Here is a 21,704-nt window from a genome sequence, read left to right as displayed (position 1 = left end):
TTCTCAGATCTAGCTCTATGGTATCCTATTTAACTATTTTTTATTTGTTTTACCAGGTAAGGCTAACGTAGCTCTTTTTCAGAAGCGATCTGGCCACAAATGATAGCTCAACGAATTGGCTTATCACGTGGACATTTATAGCAGCCAAATACTCGAAGCCCGTGTTTCAAAATGTAGAGGGAAAACTCGGGAGGACCCGGAGAAAAATCCACGTGACCATGGGGAGAGAGAGAGACACGCAAACTCCAAATATACAGCAGGCGTCAGGGTCGGATTCGCACTCACGACCTCCTGTATACCAGGCAAAGGAGTTAACATCTCCTAGCCACCATGTTACCCCGTTGGCCTTTCTCTTTGTAACACATAGCGTCGCAGTGGGGATACAAATGGGGTGAGAAATTACTTAACAAAAAAACATACGGTATTACGAGCGTTGTTGATCGAGGTTAATTATATTGGGAGCTTTTATAATGCTAAGGACTCTGGTAACCTTCACGTTGACTTTAATAACGTATCAATGTTGAATAGGGTTAAAAAATACGAACGATAGCCCATTAATCACTTGAACTTAAAGAAAAGATTAGTATCTTGTCCGACGTTACATGGTAAACTGGACTTCCATGGTAAACTGGACTCCCATGGTAAACTAGACTCCCATGGAAACTAGACTCCCATGGTAAACTGGACTCCCATGGTAAACTGGACTCCCATGGTAAAACTGGACTCCCATGGTAAACTGGACTCCCAAAGAAAACTGGACCCCCATGGTAAACTGGACTCCCATGGTAAACTGGACTCCCATGGAAAACTAGACTCCCATGGAAAACTAGACTCCCATGGTAAACTGGACTCCCATGGTAAAACTGGACTCCCATGGTAAACTGGACTCCCAAAGAAAACTGGACTCCCATGGTAAACTGGACTCCCATGGTAAACTGGACTCCCATGGAAAACTAGACTCCCATGGAAACTGGACTTCCATGGTAAACTAGACTCCCATGGAAAATGGACTCCCATGGTAAACTGGACTCCCATGGAAAACTGGACTTCCATGGTAAACTGGACTCCCATGGAAACTAGACTCCCATGGTAAACTGGACTCCCATGGAAACTGGACTCCCATGGTAAACTGGACTCCCATGATAGAGATGACAATTGGCTAGTGATGACATCATTAAAGCCGCGTATTGTATTTGGTAGAACTCACAAGATAATGAGTTTCTTTAACTTGATTGAATGTCATAGTCCACACAAGCAATGGGTGTACACGTAGTGATTCTACTGCACCCTGTACTGTATATGGAAACTCTTAGAATACATTACACTTGGTAGACCACGCAGGCAATCGGTTATAATCCAGCCATGCTCAATCCAATGCTGGACGAAGGCCTCCCCAAAGTCGCCACTGGGTTTGCGATATATCGCAGACCGCATAAGCAAGTTTCGACAAGATTGCATTCCCCCATTCGATCTATGAAATACAATCGGGGTCACGGTTGTATTTGATAGACCGTATGGAACACGGCTGCTATATTTCATAGAGCCCACTAACAGGGTTCGAACGTGCGATTGTATTTCATAGACCGTATGGAACACGGCTGTTATATTTCATAGAGCCCACTAACAGGGTACGAACGTGCGATTGTATTTCATAGACCGTATGGAATACGGCTGTTATATTTCATAGAGCCCACTAACAGGGTACGAACGTGCGATTGTATTCCATAGACCGTATGGAACACGGCTGTTATATTTCATAGAGCCCACTAACAAGGTACGAACGTGCGATTGTATTTCATAGACCGTATGGAACACGGCTGTTATATTTCATAGAGCCTACTAACGGTACGAATGTGCGATTGTATTTCATAGACCGTATAGAACGCAGCTGTTATATTTCATAGAGCTCACTAACATAGGGCACGAAGGTGCGATTGTATTTCATAGAACGGGCACGCATGCTCACAAAAGGCGGGTGGGGGGGGAGACCGAAAGCGAAACCTAAGCAGCATCATCGTCAGCATCATCAGCATATCCTCCTGAACGGCAGGGAAGAGGAAGTGGTGGCGGCGTTGATGATGATGTGAGCGCATGTCCACTGTCTCGTCCCCGTGTTAGACTCGCGTGTGTTCTGTTCTAACGCGGTAAAAACAAATAGTTTATACAATGCGGCAATTGTGTTCTCGCGTTCTGTAATGTTGCGGTCTTTCGGTCATTCTTGGCTTCACCGGTGTCTCCTCTGTCGTGAAATAATCGAGGGCAAAAGCCGCGCCTCGCCTCGGAAGGTAAGAACCACGGCCTTTGTCCAGCAGTGGATAGAGCAAGGCTGCTGCTGCGAATGATTATTCAACTACATTTCGATTTAAAGCTTTCGTGACTGCAGGGATTCATCTTCTTGGTTCTTTCGGTAAAGTAACGTAGAAGGGAAATAATACAATCATAAAAAATAAAACATAATAAAATAAAAATATAACATAATAAAATAAAAATGAAACATAATAAAAAATAAAACAAAATAAAATTAAACATAATAAAATAAAAATCCTCACGACGTTTCGGCCACAACGCAAGCAACCGTCCTCAGGTGAAGAACAGGGCTGTCGGAAAGACCGCGTCTGAATGAACACCACTAAGCTTTGCAGCGTATATTTAAGCTGGATTAGAGGAGGAGAGAGCCTTGACAAAGGAGTTTACATATCAACAGAGGGATTTAGCATATTGATGGAAAATGCAGATATGGGAATAGTCACTACTTGTGGAATGTGTAGGTGGTGGGGGGGGTCTCAAAGTCATATTATGCTCGTGTATTATGTAGGATTAGCAGTCATAAAGGGAGGAAGTAGGATTAGCAGTAAAATAAAATATTAGCAGTAATATTGTATTATTTCCCTTCTACGTGACTTTATATTCAACTACAGTTATACTATATTGTGTTATATCATTACAGTGCGTACGTTGTGTGTGTGTGTGGCTTGCGATGTTGTTGGCCTCGTTATGATCAGCTGAGATGATCTATCCACTACTGCATGGTGTACTTTTAACGCTCTAAACACACCGGTGTGATGATGTTCTAGTGACGAATTGTAATGTTTTGTGTACGTCACAAACCTTAGTAATTGGCTAATTTGTCGCGGGTTTAATGACACATTTACATGATCTCACACCCAATACATCTCTATTACACTATAACAGTAGTTTAACAGTACTTAAAACTGGAGTGTTTCTACCAGAGGTGTGGACTCGAGTCATGTGACTTGGACTCGAGTCAGACTCGAGTCATGAATTTGATGACTTGCGACTCGACTTGGACTTGCATAACAATGACTTTGTCCCACCTCTGAGATGTGGACTCGAGTCATGTGACTTGGACTCGAGTCAGACTCGAGTCATGAATTTGATGACTTGCGACTCGACTTGGACTTGCATAACAATGACTTTGTCCCACCTCTGGTTTCTACATTGTGTATAATATATACACAATGTATAGTGAAATAACATCTGGAATGTTTCTACATTGAGTACAATATACTGTATACACAATGTATAGTGAACTAACAACTGGAATGTTTCTACATTGAGTACAATGTATACACAATGTATAGTGAAATAACAACTGGAATGTTTCTACATTGAGTACAATATATACACAATGTATAGTGAAATAACAACTGGAAGTCACAAAGGTAAAAATAAAAATAAATAGAAATAAAATAATAAATCACGACGTTTCGGAGGCAACACAAGCTTCCTTCATCAGGTGTAAAAAGGCACAGAAAAATAACTACAGTTATTGCCTTTTTACACCTGATAACTCATGCAGCCAGCTATGGCTGCAGAGTTTGGTAGTACATGTTGTTTACGTCGTTTATTGTGAAAATTCGGTCACAGTTCCTATGACCACTGTTTCATTGCTTTTATGGCTTTAATTTGGTGATTTTCGAAAAGTTTTTTGGTTTGGCCGTGTTTGTTGTAGTACAGAGTTAGACTGATGGCCTTAATCTAAGTTGTCTTGTGGTTGTTGTTGTTGTTTGACTTGCATCCCACTGGGATTTTTGCACACAGTGTTGGTGTACGGTGCTTTTTCTGCAATATTTTGCTGTCTTTTCTTGGATTTTCTGTTTGCACATAGTCACTTTAAGATGTATTCTTGTTCATGTTTTTGTTTTTTGTTTGTTGCGGTTGCACCCGATTCCAGAGCCGAATGGCTCACAGGGCTATACCTAATAAATGAACTTGAACTTGAGCAATCCACTGCTGGATGAAGACATCCCTGAGTCACCACCACCGTCTCTCACGATTTCACAATGTGCGAATCTCGCCCTGCAAAAAAAAATCTAAATGTGTATGATACGTGTCACCGAACGACGGGAAACGTTACTGCTATAATTTTGTATTTGAACAACTTTCTTTTACCTCTAGGCTTGAATACACTTGGAGCAAGTGCTGTTAGCGGGTGTGCCTCTTAAAGCCAGAAAAACACAGGACGGACAGCAATCCGCTGCTCTCGCCCGGACTCTACACAAGGTATTCATTTGTAGCCATATTTTTCTTATTCACGAGTTCCTCTTTTTTTTTACCCCCTTCTCAAAACATTTTTACCACAACTCGTCTGCAAACTGTACGCGGCATGTCGCCCCATCCAGCATTGGGTTTCGTGCGAGGTGGTGGTGGTACAGCGTAACAACAACAAGGCTCTAACATCCACCGCAAGGCCTCAACCGGGTCTCAAGGCTTTTTTGACGAAGGTTTCCCGCATCGGGATGTTTGGCCAATGCCATTAACGAGTGTGTGGCGTGTTGGTCGTAAGTCAGAGTACTTGGAGAAAACCCACGGATATAAAAGGGTACTCGGATTGTAAATGTTGTGGTTTGGCTCTCCAACATACCGCTGTGATGTACTAGTGACAAATTGGCATGTTCTGATTACGTGACAGCCCTTACTAGTTGGCTGTGTCGGGTGGTGGCGGGTTTTAACGACACATTTATATATTTACGCTATCTAACGCTAAAAAACAACCTGTTATGGATTCCAAATCTCTGCACGAATGCATTCGATCCACTTGCTTTGCTGGCATCTCCGGGCCAGCCTCGCGCATTGGCAGACTTTTTTTTTTTGGGGATTCAGAAGTGCGAGGTGATGAATGAACTCGATGGCAGGCATTGCGTTGCCAATTTGTGACATGGCCATGAAAGTGAGTAGTCATGTCTCATTTAAATGACTCGTTTTTGAATACCAACAAATCTATTTCATCATTTGACCACCTTTGCCAGTACCAAAATATAAGAATAGGGTTTTTTTTACCTTTTTTCTAGCAACAAATCAATTATGAATGTATTCTGTTGGCAGTGGCGTACAAGTACAAATGATACAAAAACCTCACCATATTCATCATTAATGCTGCCTTCTAACAAACATATGGGCTGGCCTAACATGTGTGATAAGGCTGGGATATTACTATTTCCATATAAGTGTGGTGGTGAGGCAGAATCAGAATCTTTATTTATCCTGGAGAAATCTGATGAGCTATGAAGCTCTTTCATGTATGACCTGTAAGGACAGGTTCGGAACGTGACAACGCATCTGTCATGAACCCTAACCTCTGAACTACTCTTCCTAACCCTAAAGCAATATAAAATAACAAGTTAATGACGAAAAATATTTTTAAAAACAAGCTTTAATGAAATGTACCGTACGAGTAATGGCAGGATACGACAACAGACAGTGAGTTTATCAAAATTGTGTAAAAATTACATCGTTTTTTTCCTATCACTAAAAGTAAAGGAGCTTTCAGATGACCGACCATCTATGTGAAATGCTGAGTTTTACAGACATGGAGACATACAGGAAATGGTGGATGGGGTTTGGTGGTCAGTAATGTCAGGCTGGCTGATGAATGTTAATCCTTTTGGATTGCAGTTCACCAGATTGTGAATAGCTGACTGTGGATACGCCTTTGCAAAGATGTAATACACAGTGTACGTGGGTGTATTGAGTCTTGCATCGATGGTAGTGAATGGGTCTTTATGCGAAGCCAACCGTTTCAATATAATACATACCTTCATATTCAACGTTTTTGGGCTTAGATCGCGTTATTTATAAATGTGTCGTAACCCTCCACCACCCGACACGGCCAATCAGTAAAAAAGTGTCACGTTGACAAAGACAAATAGTTCACTGCTTTAGCCTACCGGTGTGTTGAAGCGTGAAACCACAACATTTACAATTTTTGAGTACGACGTTTTGCTGGTAATTGCATCCAGCATCATCGGGCAATTCGCCAGAATGAATAATATTGGTCGCGAAAGCCTACGTGTTAAAATAACACATACTTTGTCTCTTTCGTACACAGCCGCCACGCAAAACGCCAGACTCGTGACCGACATGGACGAGCGTCCGCGAGGAAGAGGAAGAGGCGGTGAAGGCATCGTGAGGAGCTGTTTATCTCAGGACCTGTCGGACCCATACCACGCCACCTACCTGTCCTTCTACCTCCTGGGACTGGGCTCCCTGCTGCCTTGGTACTTCTTCAGTACCGCCAAGGGCTACTGGGATTACAAGTTCAGTGCTGGCAACAGCTCCTCGGAACAATCGTCCAATTCAGATCTGCTCGTGAGTTTGGGGTTTTTGGCATACGCGGTGCCCAGTCGGGGTTTTGCCCGACGCATCTCTTTAATTATTTAAGCGGCTTGGTTGGTGCCAAGCGCGTACGCGCAAAAAGAAACTAAACTCCTTTGTCATGCAATGTTTTAAACTCCTTTAAGCTTATAATTTGATAATTGCTCGCGTTGCATAGTGCATTAACTGTTGGTGTCATGTTTAGACATGCACCCTTTCAATAGAAGAATATATATACAGTTGGATACCGGCTGATGCAAAGGCTCTAATTCATCGCAAAAGCAGGGCAGAAAGATTAGATAACATTTGAGTTTGGGCCAATTATTGCATCAGAATCTTACCCAAATAGGCCTTTTTCATTTATGCACCCCAGTACTTCTGTGTCCCCATTGCAAATTAATCCCTTGGAAGACTCCCAAACATACAGGCAATGAGGTGGTCATGAGAACAAAATGGTCAGTACAGCACCATAGGTTCATGGTCCCATCTATGCAGATCTCTGAATGTAATCCTTTTGAGCGTGTTGGGATTCCTCTTGGTACTCCAGTTTACTCCCACAAGCATTAACACTCATTTGACAAAATTGACCAGACATTCTAATGCAGATGTACGTCCTTTTCAATTGAACACGTAGGCTTTCGCGACCAATATTATTCATAAAATAGGTTTTTGGGTCAGATCGCGTTATTTATAAATGTGTCATAACCCTCCACCACCCGACACGGCCAAACAGTAAAAAAATGTGTCACGTTTTTCACCCTGATGCTGCTCTATTTAAGACTGGAAGCAACAGGAGAGCTTCACCATTCTTGCCTGATGAAGCTCATTGTAATTATCAGTGAAACGGTGTACTGAAATTTTAAAATGCTGTTGATTCTCTCTTCAGCACACCGGTGGGCTAAAGAAGTGAATTATTTTGTCCTTTGAAAAACGTGACACATGTTTTACTGTTTGGCCGTGTCGGGTGGTGGAGGGCTACGACACATTTATAAATGACGCGATCTGACCCAAAAACCTATATTATGAGTATGTCCTTTTGTCGATCAACTGCTGTATGTAGGCCTCGCAATGCCATATCAGTCCTTTAAAGTTCGTTTGCCCACACTTCACCATGTTGGTCAGTGCGGGTTCGTGAATGGGGAGGACCAGGTCTGAATCCTGTATCACTTGCCACTGATGTTAACCATGGCCGGAATTCGGATTTAGGTTTCCAGGTTCATAGTCCAGTACAGTACAGTGTGCGAACAACTGCACGACTACAGCTCCCATAAGTAGAGGGACTCCGCTACTTACGAACGAGTTAGGTTCCACAGGTCTGTCCGCAAGTCCAACTTTACTCCTGTCGATTCAAAACACGTTGTACGGCATGTACACTAAACACGGGGAATGGCTTTAAAAGTTGTATAATCTCCTGTAGATGTAGATACCACTGGTTATTCATGCTCTGCGGATGTAGATGCCACCACCGTCGTCTATTGCGTGGCGGTTGAGCTTACGATTCTCGGTCCGAACAGGCAACTGGACATACGGACAGGTTTGTTCGTATCTTTGAAAGTTTGTAAGTTGAATGTTCGTAAGTAGGAAGAGTCCCTGTAATGGTTGTGCATGGTTGACACAAAGCCGTTGCATACAACATGATGCATTGTCAACGTTGTTCCCTGCACATGTGATATGATTAAATGTATCATGAGCTGAAGAACTGATATGAATCGATGCATCGTTCCACCCTACTGCACATTGAGGATACATTCCTACTTTATTCGCACATTAAACGAGTGTTGTGCCATTCTTTATTTGACGTTGTAATTAAACAGTATATTTGGTCCTTTTTTTGGGTAAACAATTTCGACATGGGACAATTAACCTGAAAAATTACAATGTCTAACGTAAGCATCATTGGGGCTCTTGTAGACGTAAAACTTCCTTACACAGCAGGTTACTATGATACTTTGGATCCAATTTCATCGCTGTGTCTAATGCTTTTTTATTACTCCGTTACTGTAGTAGAATTGCCCATTTATGCAGAAAGGCTGTGTCAATTACCACTCGCGTAACATTACGTGCAATCTCTCCTTAGGTTGTGTAGACCGTGATGTACATGCGTTTTGCTGCACTGTTCATTATTCTTGGTGCCGTTTCACCTAGAAGCTGTATATGTGGAACAAGGTGTAATAGTGAGCACACTTCAGAATCAGAATGAAAATCTTTCTTCGTACAGGAGTATTCCGATGAGCTGTGAAGCTATTTTTTTCACAGATGTACAGTCGGGGCGGGTTAGAAAGTTATAACGACAAAACAATACAAAAACATTCTAGGAGTGCAAAGTATAGGAAAGGTGAGCAAATCGCTAAAGATAACCTTTTATTTTACCTGGTAAAGTCCACTTAGCTATTAGCTGCATTTTCAGTTGTCGACATTTTAATCTCCCAGCAAGGAAGTTGAAACAACGGTGAAAGTTTCTTAAATCCCCCACCTTTGTCCACCCAGCGGTATAAACGGGTGTTACGCAGTCGATTGGCATGTCGTGTGTGGTGGGGTAAAGTGTGGGTGCTCTCACATCTTCCAAGATGTATGGCATGGAAGAGTAGGCCAAACACCCTCTAGAGGTGCTGTCCAAAGCTCTCTCTCGTGGGGACCCCCCCAGCACTGCCGCGAGCAAGATTTCATGGCTGCACCTTTACCTGCAGTGGAGCATTTTGGGAAATAAATTAAATCTCCATGTAAACACGACGTATATTTTGTAATTACCGAATTTTTCCGCATATAGCCCGCATACGCATATAACCCGCAGACGCATATACCCCGCAAAAATTGCGTTTTGTGTAAAACAAATTTCAGATAGCCCGTACCTCCATATACCCCGCATGGATTCATATATTTAACGTCGTTACTGCAGCTTAATTCCATCATATTAATCCGAAGTTTACATTTGTAATATATTCCACTATCAATTATTAACATTAAAATCATAACGTGCACAAAGAAAACAAACTAACCGAAAACGAGTGAACTTAAAACCGTAAATAAGTAATAAAAGTAAATATCCAATAAATAAGTAACACATAACTGGTAGATAAGTACGTCCAGTTTTAGTACTGGTAGATTGCGCACTGCACAGATTATAGCAGCACTACCGTAACGCCGTTGCCTGGCCCCCCCACCTCTCGCTCCTCCCAGCTCTCCCGTCGCCGGTAAACAGTGCACGCACTTCAAACATTGTCGTTTAATTGTACAAGCAATTCATTTAAAACTTGATAACATGTGCAATTTTAGTGTGAGTGGTTTATTCAGCAGTGCTTTAGTCAAAGGTAAGTGTTGCATAGTGGATAGTCCTACCATGAAACAAGTAAACGAGTCGTGACATGTCACACGTGTCAAATATTGTTGGGATAGCCCGCACCTCCATATACCCCCGCAGGGTCTTGTTTTTTTTGTAGAAAGTGGTATACCCCACGGGTTATATGCGGGAAAATACGGTAATCGGTGGAGAGTAGCCTTTCAAACGTACTGTATGTTAGCCAGCAGCAGTTGTTTAAGCAAGCAAAATCTAAAGCAGTTTCGACCTCCTGGGTCTCATCAAGCCATTTTTATGAAAAAAATATGATTTGTAATAGCTCTCTCAATAAACCATTAGTACAAAAAGCACAATTCAGTGTGTCCTTAAAACTGGCCTCATTGAGGGGTGGGGTTCCCCAATATATGATATTTGTTTTCTCAACAAATATATGAAAGGTAAAAACGAACATCACTGAAACTATCAAAAATCGCAAGTCAAATCTGGTCTGCACAATCCAACGCCACAGTCTTACGCACAGCACAAGTACGAAACTGAGACTCCCTGGCACTTCGTGTTTTACACAGTGTGGAGATGCAGCTCACAACAGGTACACATGATTGCACGCGGTTTGTTTTTAGAGCTTCTAGTACTATTTTAAGTTTTGTTAAATTACTGCCCCCCAAAACCACATTTTACGTGGGACATAAAATATATGCACGCACCATTACATGTGGGTGGTTATACAAATAGTGCTTGTTAAAGTAAATCTGTATGGCCATGATTTTAAACCGTTCCTTATTTTTACACACAGATATGGAGCAAAAGGTGATTTATTTTGTTTACATCCAGGGTTTCCCAAAACCCCAACCCACCAATCATCTCCATTCTGTTCACAGTAATGAATGGAGTAGTTCTCATTTGAGAATAAAGCTCGGGTCACATTGAATGTTAGCATTTGTCACGTCTAAACAAAAGAAAAATAATCATACTATTGTCATGGCATAGGACAAATATTATTCCTTGCCTCTTGCGAAGGGGATAATTCATCTCAATGGGCTCTCACATTGTTGAAAAGGGGAATATTAATTACGGAGTGAAGTTCTTTGTTCACCCATTTAAAACGATCAATGTAAATGTTGATCTTTCACACCGTGTATTTTGTTGTGTATATTTTGTTTGTCTTTCAGGTGTATTTTGAGAGCTACCTGTCCATAGCGTCCACAGTTCCCAACGTCTTTGTCTCGGTGCTCAATGTTCTTCTAATTAACAAGTAAGAGTCTTCCTACTACATATCTGCACAAAGTTATTTGTCGGGGCCATCGCATGATCATCCCTTTTTAAATCCTTTATATTAAGTTTGCGTGCTTGCTCTGCTTGCTTGCGTGCTTGCTTGCTTGCTTAGGACCGTGCAAATCTTTCGGTCGTTTTTTAACCCACTTCCCGTGATCCAATCGAGCTGACATTTTCCACACAGACTCGTTGTGCCAGACAATTATTGTTCGTGAAAAAAAATTGCCAAAATTTTACACTTTTTAGGCAAAAAAAATTTATTTTACATATATTCAAATAGAACACATTCATGGCTTTGGCTGAACGTCAGAGTGTTAGAGCCCAGAGCGTAACCCCTCCACAGGCCGTGGCGGAGTAGCGCAGTTGGTAGCGCCCTCGCTTCCCATGCCAAAGGTCGCGGGATCGATCCCCGCGTCCTCCACAGGCGAATATATTTTTAAATCCTTTATATTAAGTTCGCTGCCACGCATATAAAGGATTTATAGTGAAAAACTTTGTTTTTACGGGTTATACTTATTAATCACCCCAGGTGGCCAGGTTCAGTTCAGTTTAATTTGAACTTGCTTTCCTACCCGGCTTCGCCCGGGACTTGGATTCTTGTCTTAGATTAATACACGGCCTACGCGGAGGGTTTGGGTGGGGGGGATGCGTGTCGTTAGCAGGCACACTGCGTGACGGTGCCGCATGTGGGGGATATCACAGATGTGACGTCACCGCTCACTTGCCGTGCAAAATATGACCATTATTGCGCTCCCCACCCTCCCAAAATCCAAAAGTGTATATTTATACTTTTTGCATTGTGTACAGTCTGGAAGCTACCCACATGCCAAATTTCAAGTTTGTTGCATGTCGGGAAGTATGCTAAACATTTCGAACAGACACACATATTCACAAATTTCCCTTTATATATTTAGATTACTCTGAGCCAATAAGCTCTTAAATCGAGTTTCATCAACAATAAAACAGCACCGCTTCTCCGACATACACAAGTCAAGTAAAATAAATCAATAAACAATAACAGATAAGCGAAATAAAAAATAGATATCAAATCATAATCACAAAATAAAAATCATCTTTTGTTTTTGAAAATACAAATTTAGTTAAATATATATTAACAAATAATACGCTTGATCTGAAAAAAAATATCAACTTAAATCTTCCATATTAATTGCAATGCTGATCGGCCTAAAACACGATGGCATTATAGTGAGGATTAAAAAAACCACAGCATCTATAAAAAAAACTTATTGTAAACAATGTGCAAAAGTTGTCACTTGCAGGCAATTAATATTTGCCTTCGGATCGGAGCCCTGAGCAGACTTTTAGTTTGCATCCAAGCTGCCGTGTGTGAGTAAACTAGGTTCTCAAATTTAGTGAGTTTATGGTTGCAGCTCATAAACTCTAATGCCTTGACAAGAAAAAAAACCCATCGTACTTTGTATGTATGTTGAAATTATTTCCCAACGTACGTAGCCTATTGTGCTAATCGGTTGAAAAGGTAAATATTGCAACTTAAACGATATTTATGGAATAAGTCCCGTGAAAAAAATCTCTTCGGCCACAGTAAGTTTATTGGCAGGCCGGAGATGATATTTCTGCACAAACATATGTGCCTACAATTCTCTTGCAATATTCTTGCGTAACATTGCACGGCTGCCCTTCAAGTGAAACGTCCCACGAGCCTTTTACCTGTGTCATCTCATGGGCCCAACCTTCACGGCGATCCTGGATTTTTATTGTCACCGGCAAAAATGTTTGCGCTCATTCTTTTGTAATGGAAAACATTAGAATGTCACCCGGGAAGTCGCATTTGCAAGTTCAGTCACGTTTTATAAATTTTATTGGTAGCTATTAGTAGCCGGACGTATAGTGACGAGCCATTACACTGTGTTCCCATCGTCAATTTTAGCTCCCTTGCGCTTTCTGCTAATGACAGGGAAACACAGACGCAGCGGCTTCAAATTCTGCAATCGCAACTCCTTTTGGCAGTACAGCGTTAAGTGTAACCACACGAATGGTCGTACGTGGAGGCGTCACCAATATAAAGTTGTCTGTGCAGCGTTGTCGCAAGATTTGCCGTTTAAGCGCGGATAATGGTTCAATCACGTGCTGCCTGACTGATATGTTCATTACACAGACGTCAAGAAAGGGTGACTGATAGCAGACTCCGGCTAGTTTACCTGATCTGACGTTGTCATAAATATTCCTTTGCGTAGCTCGTTATTAAATGTAATTTCGTCCAATGGTACGCATCACCATGCTGCAATATCCTTTAGCATGGGATGCATAACAATGTCTGTGACCCCCCCCCCCCCCTCCGTTGTGCAATGAGACTGGTTATTTTCCTGCATAAAAGTGCTATGATTGCAAATTCTGGATTTACTGACGGGACGCCAAGTCATGTGATGTTGTGCCAAGTGGGTTGTTTCCATTTGGTTGACTCGCGCTGTTTTGTGATTTGAAGGCTGTCAGCAAATGTCCGCGTGCTGTGTTCCCTGGCAACCATGCTGCTCATATTTGCCGTAACGGCCGCCTTGGTCAAGGTACAATCTTTCTCGGTCTCCTTCTAAGCACATCCTCTTTTTGAGACAAAGTTCGTTCCTATTAATTAGGCTTGTGTTCCAATAGGCAATTAACGGTCCCCCCCCCTTGAAAAAAGGATGAGTCTAAGGGCTTTCCTCTGGTGATATATAAAGGATTTAACAAATAGATTTATTAATTGTTTGATTTACCCACTCCCAAGCGGCATGATGAATTGTCAGAAATCAATAAAAAAATATAATTTGTCTTTTTTGCACTCTTTAGTTTGCATTTCATCTCGCGCTCAGTCTCATTTGTAAAGTTTTTTTGGCGCCATTAGACCATATGTAATGCTCTGATATCATTTGCATGTCATTTGCATTAGTCATAAATAATTGCTTCTTCTTGCACTATTTGATGCATCTATCATGAGCTTAAGAATTAATTTTAATCAATGAATGGATTCTATATACAAATGTATTTTAACACTTCAGACAAAAAAACCTACGTATAACATGAAGTGTCAGTATTCGTATGCAATCTATCTCTGTGAAACTTGTCATCAAATATTGCCAATGGAAGTCATATATTGACAGGTGGAATTAAATATGAATGTATTTCGCCTTAGGCGTTCATATACTGCCTGTCTGTAGACACAGCATATTGTTGAACGATATTATCTTGGCCCTGATGTCAAGCACGGTCAATCATCAGATTGGTGACTTCTAAAGAAAGACAAAAAATAAAAAACTGGTTTCGGCAGGAAGTCATATCTAAATTTTCCCTTCTGGGTGAAAACTCAAATCGGAAATGAGCGAAATCAAAGTTGTGCTTGTACTTTGGATATTAAAGACCTTTGTCCTGATTCTCATTTTCGTAAAAAAAAAAATGTACCGCCTAAAAATGTTTATCATCAGTTGTGGTTTATCCACCGTTGCCATCCCTCATTGTCTGGAGGCGCCACAATCGGTCTCACTCCTGCACATTCAGCGATCTCTTTATTCCATCTCCACGGTGGTCATACTCTCGAAGTACATTCTCTCGTTTCCTTGAGCTTCATAGAATCGTCACGCCCCCCCCCATCCCCGAATAATATAAATTCATAAAATAGCTCGTGGTGGTGCGTCAATCCATCCCTAATCCACGTGGACTTATATTAAGTTCACCTTTCAATTTAACACGTATTAGGCTTTTGCCACCAAAAAAATCATAAAGGTTTTTTCGGTTGGATCGTGTAAATGTAAATGGTTCGTTAAACACACCACCACCCGACAGATCCAATGAGTAAGGTTTGTCACGTAAACAAAACCTGCCAATTAGTTACTACTTCAGCACACCAGTGTGTTGGAGAGTAAACCCACGACATTTACTATTTATTTACTTGACAAAACTTAAGAATTGGCTGCGTCGGATGATGGCGGGTTAACGACGCATTTTTATTAATGCGATCTAACCCCAAAAATACCTCGATCATGATTAAGTTTCACCTCGTTCTCAGGTGGACACTTCAGCATGGCTCTCTGGGTTCTTTGGAGTGACCATGACGTGTGTGGTGGTGGTGAACTCTGCAACGGCCGTGTTTCTGGGCAGCCTGTATGGCCTGGCTGCCCTCTTCCCAGCAAAATACCCGCAGGCGTTCATCACAGGTGTGTGCGCGTGGCACGGTGGCGAGATGTTAAATACCTCGCCTGGTATACAGGAGGTCGTGGGTTCTATCTCGACCCTGACTCCTGTATATTTGGAGTTTGCATGTCTCTCTCCCCGTGGTCGCATGGATTTTTCTCCGGGTCCTCCGGTTTTCTTCTCCACATTTAGAATCAACGTCTCACACGTTTAGAGTATTTGGCTGCTATAAATATCCACGTGATAAGCCACTTCGTTCGGCTATCATTTGTGGCCAGGTCGCTTCTGAAAAGAGATCTATTGCTCAATGGGCCTTACCTGGTAAAAAAAAAAATTGTACAGTGGAAAATAGATATTAGGCGCGTAAGGATGCATTGACACATTGATCGAAATCCTTGTTTTGTCTTCTCCCCAAATCTTATACCGTTTGTGTTGTTGGTGTCATGTTACCAGACAAAGAATCCGTTCAGATTGCTCCCAGAACAGTGCAACCCTACACATGAGAAAAACCTTACCAGGATGCTGTGGCTCTAGAAGGGACGATGGCCGGTGGTAAATGATATAACGATGGCGTGACAGCCAAAGGAGTAAACTCCTCAGTACGTAAACCGAGGAGATGGAGCAATAAAGTCAACCCTTATGCGGGCACTGGGTGGATTGTTTCATCGTACGATTGTGAGGGTTGGCGATGACTTGGGAAGACCTTCAATACAGCAGTGGATTGATCATGGCTGATGATTATGATAGAAGTCAATTTACTGTCTGTAGTGTATGGCACCTGTATTTGCATTCAAGCAATGAAGCTAATTTTAACACCACGAAGCATTAGTGCTAATGAGAATGAATTCCAAATATATATGTAAATTTATACGTAATTAGCTCATCAATACAGCACTTTCAGCCCAGAGCACAGCTGGACATTTCTCTCCCCAAGACCTATTTATCTATGTCAGCCGAATAGTCTCTGAATAGTCTCATAGTGAGCACGACCGGCCATGGAATGAACCAGTTTGGTGGGAGGTAAGTAGTTTACATTTACGCAGCCTCGCATCAATGTCGATAAGGAATTTGCGAAAGTGCGGTCAGTGAATGCTGTCACACAGCCAGTGACGTAGCTGTCCACTGGCGAACCAACCTCGACTTGGACGTATCAACTCTGCTGAGCAACTCCCCACCTTATGGAAAAAATACAAAGGTAACATACTCTTTGGTTCTTTCGGTAAAGTCACGTAGCTGAAAAAAAAAACGTTTTTTTTTTGCTGTGATTGTTCCCACCTGATGACAGACGCTTGTGTTGCATCCGAAACGTCGTGATTTTATTTCCTTTTTTTTACCTACGTGACTTTACTGAAAGAACCAAAGAGTATGGATCCTTGCAGTCACGAAAACTTTTAATCTAGAAAGGTAACATAGACAGTAAAGACCCAGAGAGATAATTTACATAAGTAGGGCCATTGTATGCTAACCCAATTCAAATATTGAGCCATGATCCGATTGCTGTTTAGAAGCTTCCCTACCACTATTCCTCATGGTCCTGCGATATTACGAACCATCTCGCTCCTGCACATGAGCTATGCTCCATCTCCGCGGTGGTCGCTTTTGAGAGGTTTTCCTCCTTCGGCTGTTGTTCCACCAACCCGTCTTTCGTCCATTGTTAGTCAGCCCTCTGAACCATGTTAGTTTATGCCGACCAAATGTATGTTTGTTAGCAGTCAATTTAAACATTACATGCAAATAATTTAAACATTAATCGGAATATAATGAATCATCACTTAACAGTGATGCTTACGCTTCACAATAATCAAATCTGTAAGCGACAAGATAACCTGTTGTAACAAATACGATAAGAATCGATCACGATTCGTGCAAATTATTGCGAGTGAGAAGCTACAAATGAGATAGAACAAACGAGAAACAATACAAAGGAGACGGTAAAAAGAAAAGAGGCAAAAATTATAGAATTGTGACTAATGGGGACGGGGTGCGAATTATTGAATGCATTAGAACAATTCATCCCCATCCTCCGACCCCCCCCCCCCCCGCTGCCCCCGCCACCCCCCCACCGCCCAGCCATTCAATGTCCAGGATCATGATTCGATTCAATTCAATAATCGAATTATTTTTTTACATTTTTGTTTGACGGTAGCATCGGTAATAATGCATGTTTAGTGAGCTTAAGATAATTCTTCCACCCTTACCGTACATAACAGTAACTTCCCAATTTCGCTTGCTAAAGAAGGTTGGCTGACGATGCTTCCTCGTGGTGTTAAATATAGAGCAATGGTTTGAACAGAATCCGTCCCTCCCGCCCAGCCATAAATTACAAGGATGACCGGAGGCTGAGAACAATGTTGCCTTCGCCAAGTCTGTTTGCAAATCTACCTTGGCAAGGTCGTTATGCCATCCATGGGAGTGAGACCCTACGGTGAGAGAGTACACACATATCCATGCCTCATACTCTTTGGTTCTTTCGGTAAAGTCACGTAGGTATAAAAAAAAAAATCACGACGTTTCGAGTGCAACAAAAGCGTTCGTCCTTAGGCGTAAAAAATAATCCAGCAGTGGAACTGCTGAACCAGCGAGAGAGCTGTTACAACAAGGTTATATATATGTGGCGATGAGCAAGCAAGCGGGGTCTGAGCTACGTGACTTTACCGAAAGAACCAAGGAGTATGGATTCCTGCAGTCACGAAAGCTTCAAATCAAGATATCCATGCCTCCTACCCCAGGGAAGTCCAGCACGGATGAAGTGGCACAGCTTTATTTTCCACCTGGAAGCTAGTTCAATCGATCCCGCCCGCTGCTTTCAAACCATGGGCACGTCGTGTGTGTTTTACTCGCCCCTTCCTGTTTAAGTGTTGTTCTCGGAGTTCCATGTAATGAATCGTCCACATGCTGATGAACACTGGGTTATTTTTTTTCGAAGATCGAATCTCTTTCTTGCGCGTGTTTTGGCAGCTGTGCCGTGTAACTCTCCGATGTTGTTTTCGGGTTGCATCGCGTCTTGTTCGCTATGATTTCCTGACATTTCATGCCAGATGCTGTGGGAGCTTTTACAGGAACTTTTTATTTGTCCCATACAACCTTACTTTAATATTTATTATGTTTCAGATGTAAAGCTGAGACTGGTACGGTCTGTATCGCCAACTTTTAGCAGTGAGAAGGAATGGTCTTTTTTTTCTCCCCGCCATATGTGGTTAGCTTGGTTTGCTCCCGCACACGGTGGTACTCATTAAAACATGTATCGGCTAGACACCCCAATGCAAGACCCTCCACAAAAAAAGCCTTGAGACTCGGGTGTTTCCACACAAATTTTGTCCGGCTACTACTGGATGTACCCCCCCCCCACCACCACACTGCAGGTCATGGGGGTTATATGTCCCGACTTTACCGTGCTAATAAGTGGGGCCTGGTAAAAGCTGGAACCACAGGATGTGAGAGAATACTGTGGAACCACAATTTAATTTGCCATACTGCTGTCTGCTGCCCACAATGTTGCCTTGTAGCAGCCGATAGGAACCTGCATTGTGATGCATGCTGGTCGCACGGACTGTACAGATTCGACCTTGCTTCCACAGTTTTACAAGATTAGGCGAGTTGAAAGTGATTTAATTAAAAAAAACTGTTACTGCGTTATGAAAAGTCAGCTCATTAATGTTTTTGTGTAATTCCCCATACCAAGACAGCTTCCCAGTGGATATGAGCATTACCCCATGCAAATTTGACTCGATAATGGCCCTATGGGAAAGCAAAGTACATTATTATTATTAAGAACATGATTATATGGCTGTATAAACTGACCCCTGCCATATAGGAATGTGGAATTTCTATAACTGGCTTAGACCCGCCAATGGAGATGCGCGTTGGCCACACTATTTTGAGACGCGGCGCAGGCTTCCATAGAAAAGTAAAGGACACTGCTATTATGTTATTATAATAATAACAACGCTGCCCTGCAAAACGGGCGAAATGCTGATGCAATTAACTCGCACCACAGGACAGGCAATGGGAGGCACACTAAGCGTCCTGGCTTCCATAGTAGACATCGCGGCCGCGGGAGATGTGACGGACAGCGCCTTGGCCTACTTTCTCACGGCGGACATTTACGTGCTGGTGTGCATCGTCATCTACCTGCGACTGTGCAAGTTGCCGTTTGCCAGGTGCGTCCCTCCCGCACTCACAACAGACACTAAGATCCCCCCATATAGCCTTAATGGACTGTTGGGGCAAGTGCTGTTCGCAAACGCCTAATTAAAGCCGGCACGGCACACGAAGGGGATGGGTAACCAGCACATTGCCCGGCCGCCTTTGTCTCCCCAGTGGTGATCTTCTTACAATGCAGCAGGTACTCATTTTAGGCCGAGTCGACCTAGGGGAGGCCCAAGACTAGTGCGGATAATCGTCACTCGTGTTGACCGTGAATGGGAATCGTGCTCGGGTCACCGGGTTGGTAGCATAGCGCGCTAACCGCTAAGCTACCACTCCCCGCACAATTTTTACAATACCACCACCATCTACACACATGCGATTGTACTGGGATAATTGGCGGGATACACGTTCATAAACCAAGACGAATTGGCACTCAAATTTAAGGTATCGACACAAATTACGAGGATGTCAAACCGTCCGCCTCCTGTCTCTGCGCTGCGAAGTGGTCCATCACCCTGATTTCCACATGAGCTTCCTTGCAAAATATTACGGCTTCAAGCGCGAAAATATTAAATCACTTTGAATGCGTAGATTTTTTTTACTTGTAAATATTGGCTGCCAGACGAGCTTTCAAGCCACATGACATTGAACCCTTGGCGAGTCCTGCATTTTCGAACACCACGGCGGTGTGTGGATATCACGGGGCATGTCTTGAGTTGGATATCATCCAGCACAAAAAAAAGTCACATACACAGTGAGCTTCAACTCTATATTCTCTACACACCAAAGAAAGTTAAGGGACACTTTTTTGCATTAGTATTGATTCTCTCGTGATCTCCCATGTTTTTGGAGGAATTTAATTTGCATTACGGAAACCCATGAGTATCTGTGCCTGGGCAAGATGCCTGTATCTACAAATTAAGTTTCTTGCTCTGGTTTTAACGTGCAAGTTATGGGCTACCCTTTCATCAGTTTGGTCGGTTTTCTGTTACGCAAGTGCCCAGTAGCAACAGCTTTGTAACTGAAGTTTTGTTCGTATTGGAATTACCATGGCCCTGTGTTGCAGACAAATAGATAGACATACGGACATACAGAAATAATGCATCAACGCTTTCAATCTTAATTGCAACACATTAAAAAAACACATTTGTTTCCTCCATTTCTTCGGCAACCTGTTCCCCACCCATGTCCCCAATTAGGTACCACATCGATTACAAGGCCCCTCCGTCAATTAATTACGACGCGCGGGACGCGGCGAGCGTGCAGTCCGACACGGACGAGCCCTACCCGGCAGACACGGATGTCCTGATGGCGCCCGCCGACACGCACGCCCCAAGACAGCACCAGCAGCAGCGATCCTTCCCGCCGGTGCGGGCGATTCTGCGTGAGACGCGCTGGCTGTGCCTCTGCGTCTTCTTCTGCTTCTACGTCTCCATGATCCTTTTCCCGCCCGTGCTGGCCAACATCGTGCCGACGTCCGTCTCGCCCGAGAGCGTGTGGGCCAAGAAATATTTCGTGCCCGTCGCCATCTTCCTGGTGTACAACTTGGGGGACCTGGTGGGCAGGGTGACGGCCGGGTGGCTGCGATGGCCGGCGCCCGAAAGCTGGCTCATGCCGGCTCTCGTCTTCCTCCGCACGGCGTTTCTGCCGCTCTTCGCCTTCTGCAACTACCAGCCCCGGCGCCACACGTCCACCCTGCTGCTCGCCAACGACGCCGTCCCGGTGGTGCTCACCGCTCTGCTGGGGGTCACCAACGGGCACCTGGGCAGCACGGCGCTCACCTTCGCGCCAAGGGTGGTGCCGGCGGAAATGGCAGAGGCCACGGGGGCTGTCATGACGTTCTTCCTGTCCCTGGGCCTCGCCGCCGGGGCTCTGAGCTCCAACATTTTCATGAGGTTCATCTGAAGTGTAAGGCACGGATAGGTTCAGGGAGAGATGTCGGAGATGGGAGGGATGGGAGTAATCTGAGGGACGGGAGGGAGGGATGTGAGCTGTTTATGCGGCAATGGTGTAGTGTGTTTGTGTGCGTGGGTGGTTTTATGATGTTTTTAGATATAAACCCGAGTGCACTAGTTACGTTGAAAACGGCCTTTTCTTGTTTACTTCATCTAATATTTTAACCTGATTTTGCTTTTTCTTTAATTACAAAAGTGCCTTAACTGAACGCTAAAATTCAATTTTGAATTCGTAACTTGCACTCCGACCTCAATCTAAGAGGGCGAGAACACAC

At 43.2% G+C, this 21,704-nt stretch overlaps 1 protein-coding gene across 2 annotated transcripts; it reads left to right on the top strand.

Moving 5' to 3' along the window:
* Positions 1-1,988: 1,988 nt before the first annotated feature.
* SLC29A3 (solute carrier family 29 member 3) lies at positions 1,989-21,437 on the top strand. 2 transcript variants are annotated; one of them, XM_078875370.1, is made up of 8 exons: positions 1,989-2,083; positions 4,420-4,524; positions 6,350-6,609; positions 11,080-11,162; positions 13,647-13,725; positions 15,201-15,348; positions 19,323-19,485; positions 20,674-21,437. In XM_078875370.1, exons 3-8 carry the CDS (start codon positions 6,382-6,384, stop codon positions 21,377-21,379), a joined length of 1,407 nt encoding a protein of 468 aa, XP_078731496.1. In that variant the 5' UTR covers positions 1,989-2,083; positions 4,420-4,524; positions 6,350-6,381; the 3' UTR covers positions 21,380-21,437. The 2 variants fall into 2 exon arrangements, with proteins under 2 accessions (XP_078731496.1, XP_078731497.1); XM_078875371.1 differs by having other exon boundaries at positions 1,989-2,285.
* The last annotated feature ends 267 nt before the right edge of the window (positions 21,438-21,704 follow it).

Source organism: Lampetra fluviatilis, chromosome 41 (assembly GCF_964198595.1).
Source record: "Lampetra fluviatilis chromosome 41, kcLamFluv1.1, whole genome shotgun sequence".
In the NCBI taxonomy this organism is placed as follows: Eukaryota; Metazoa; Chordata; class Hyperoartia; order Petromyzontiformes; family Petromyzontidae; genus Lampetra; species Lampetra fluviatilis.
Note: the sequence above shows the minus strand (reverse complement) of the source record. Positions and strands in the feature narration are given on the sequence as shown.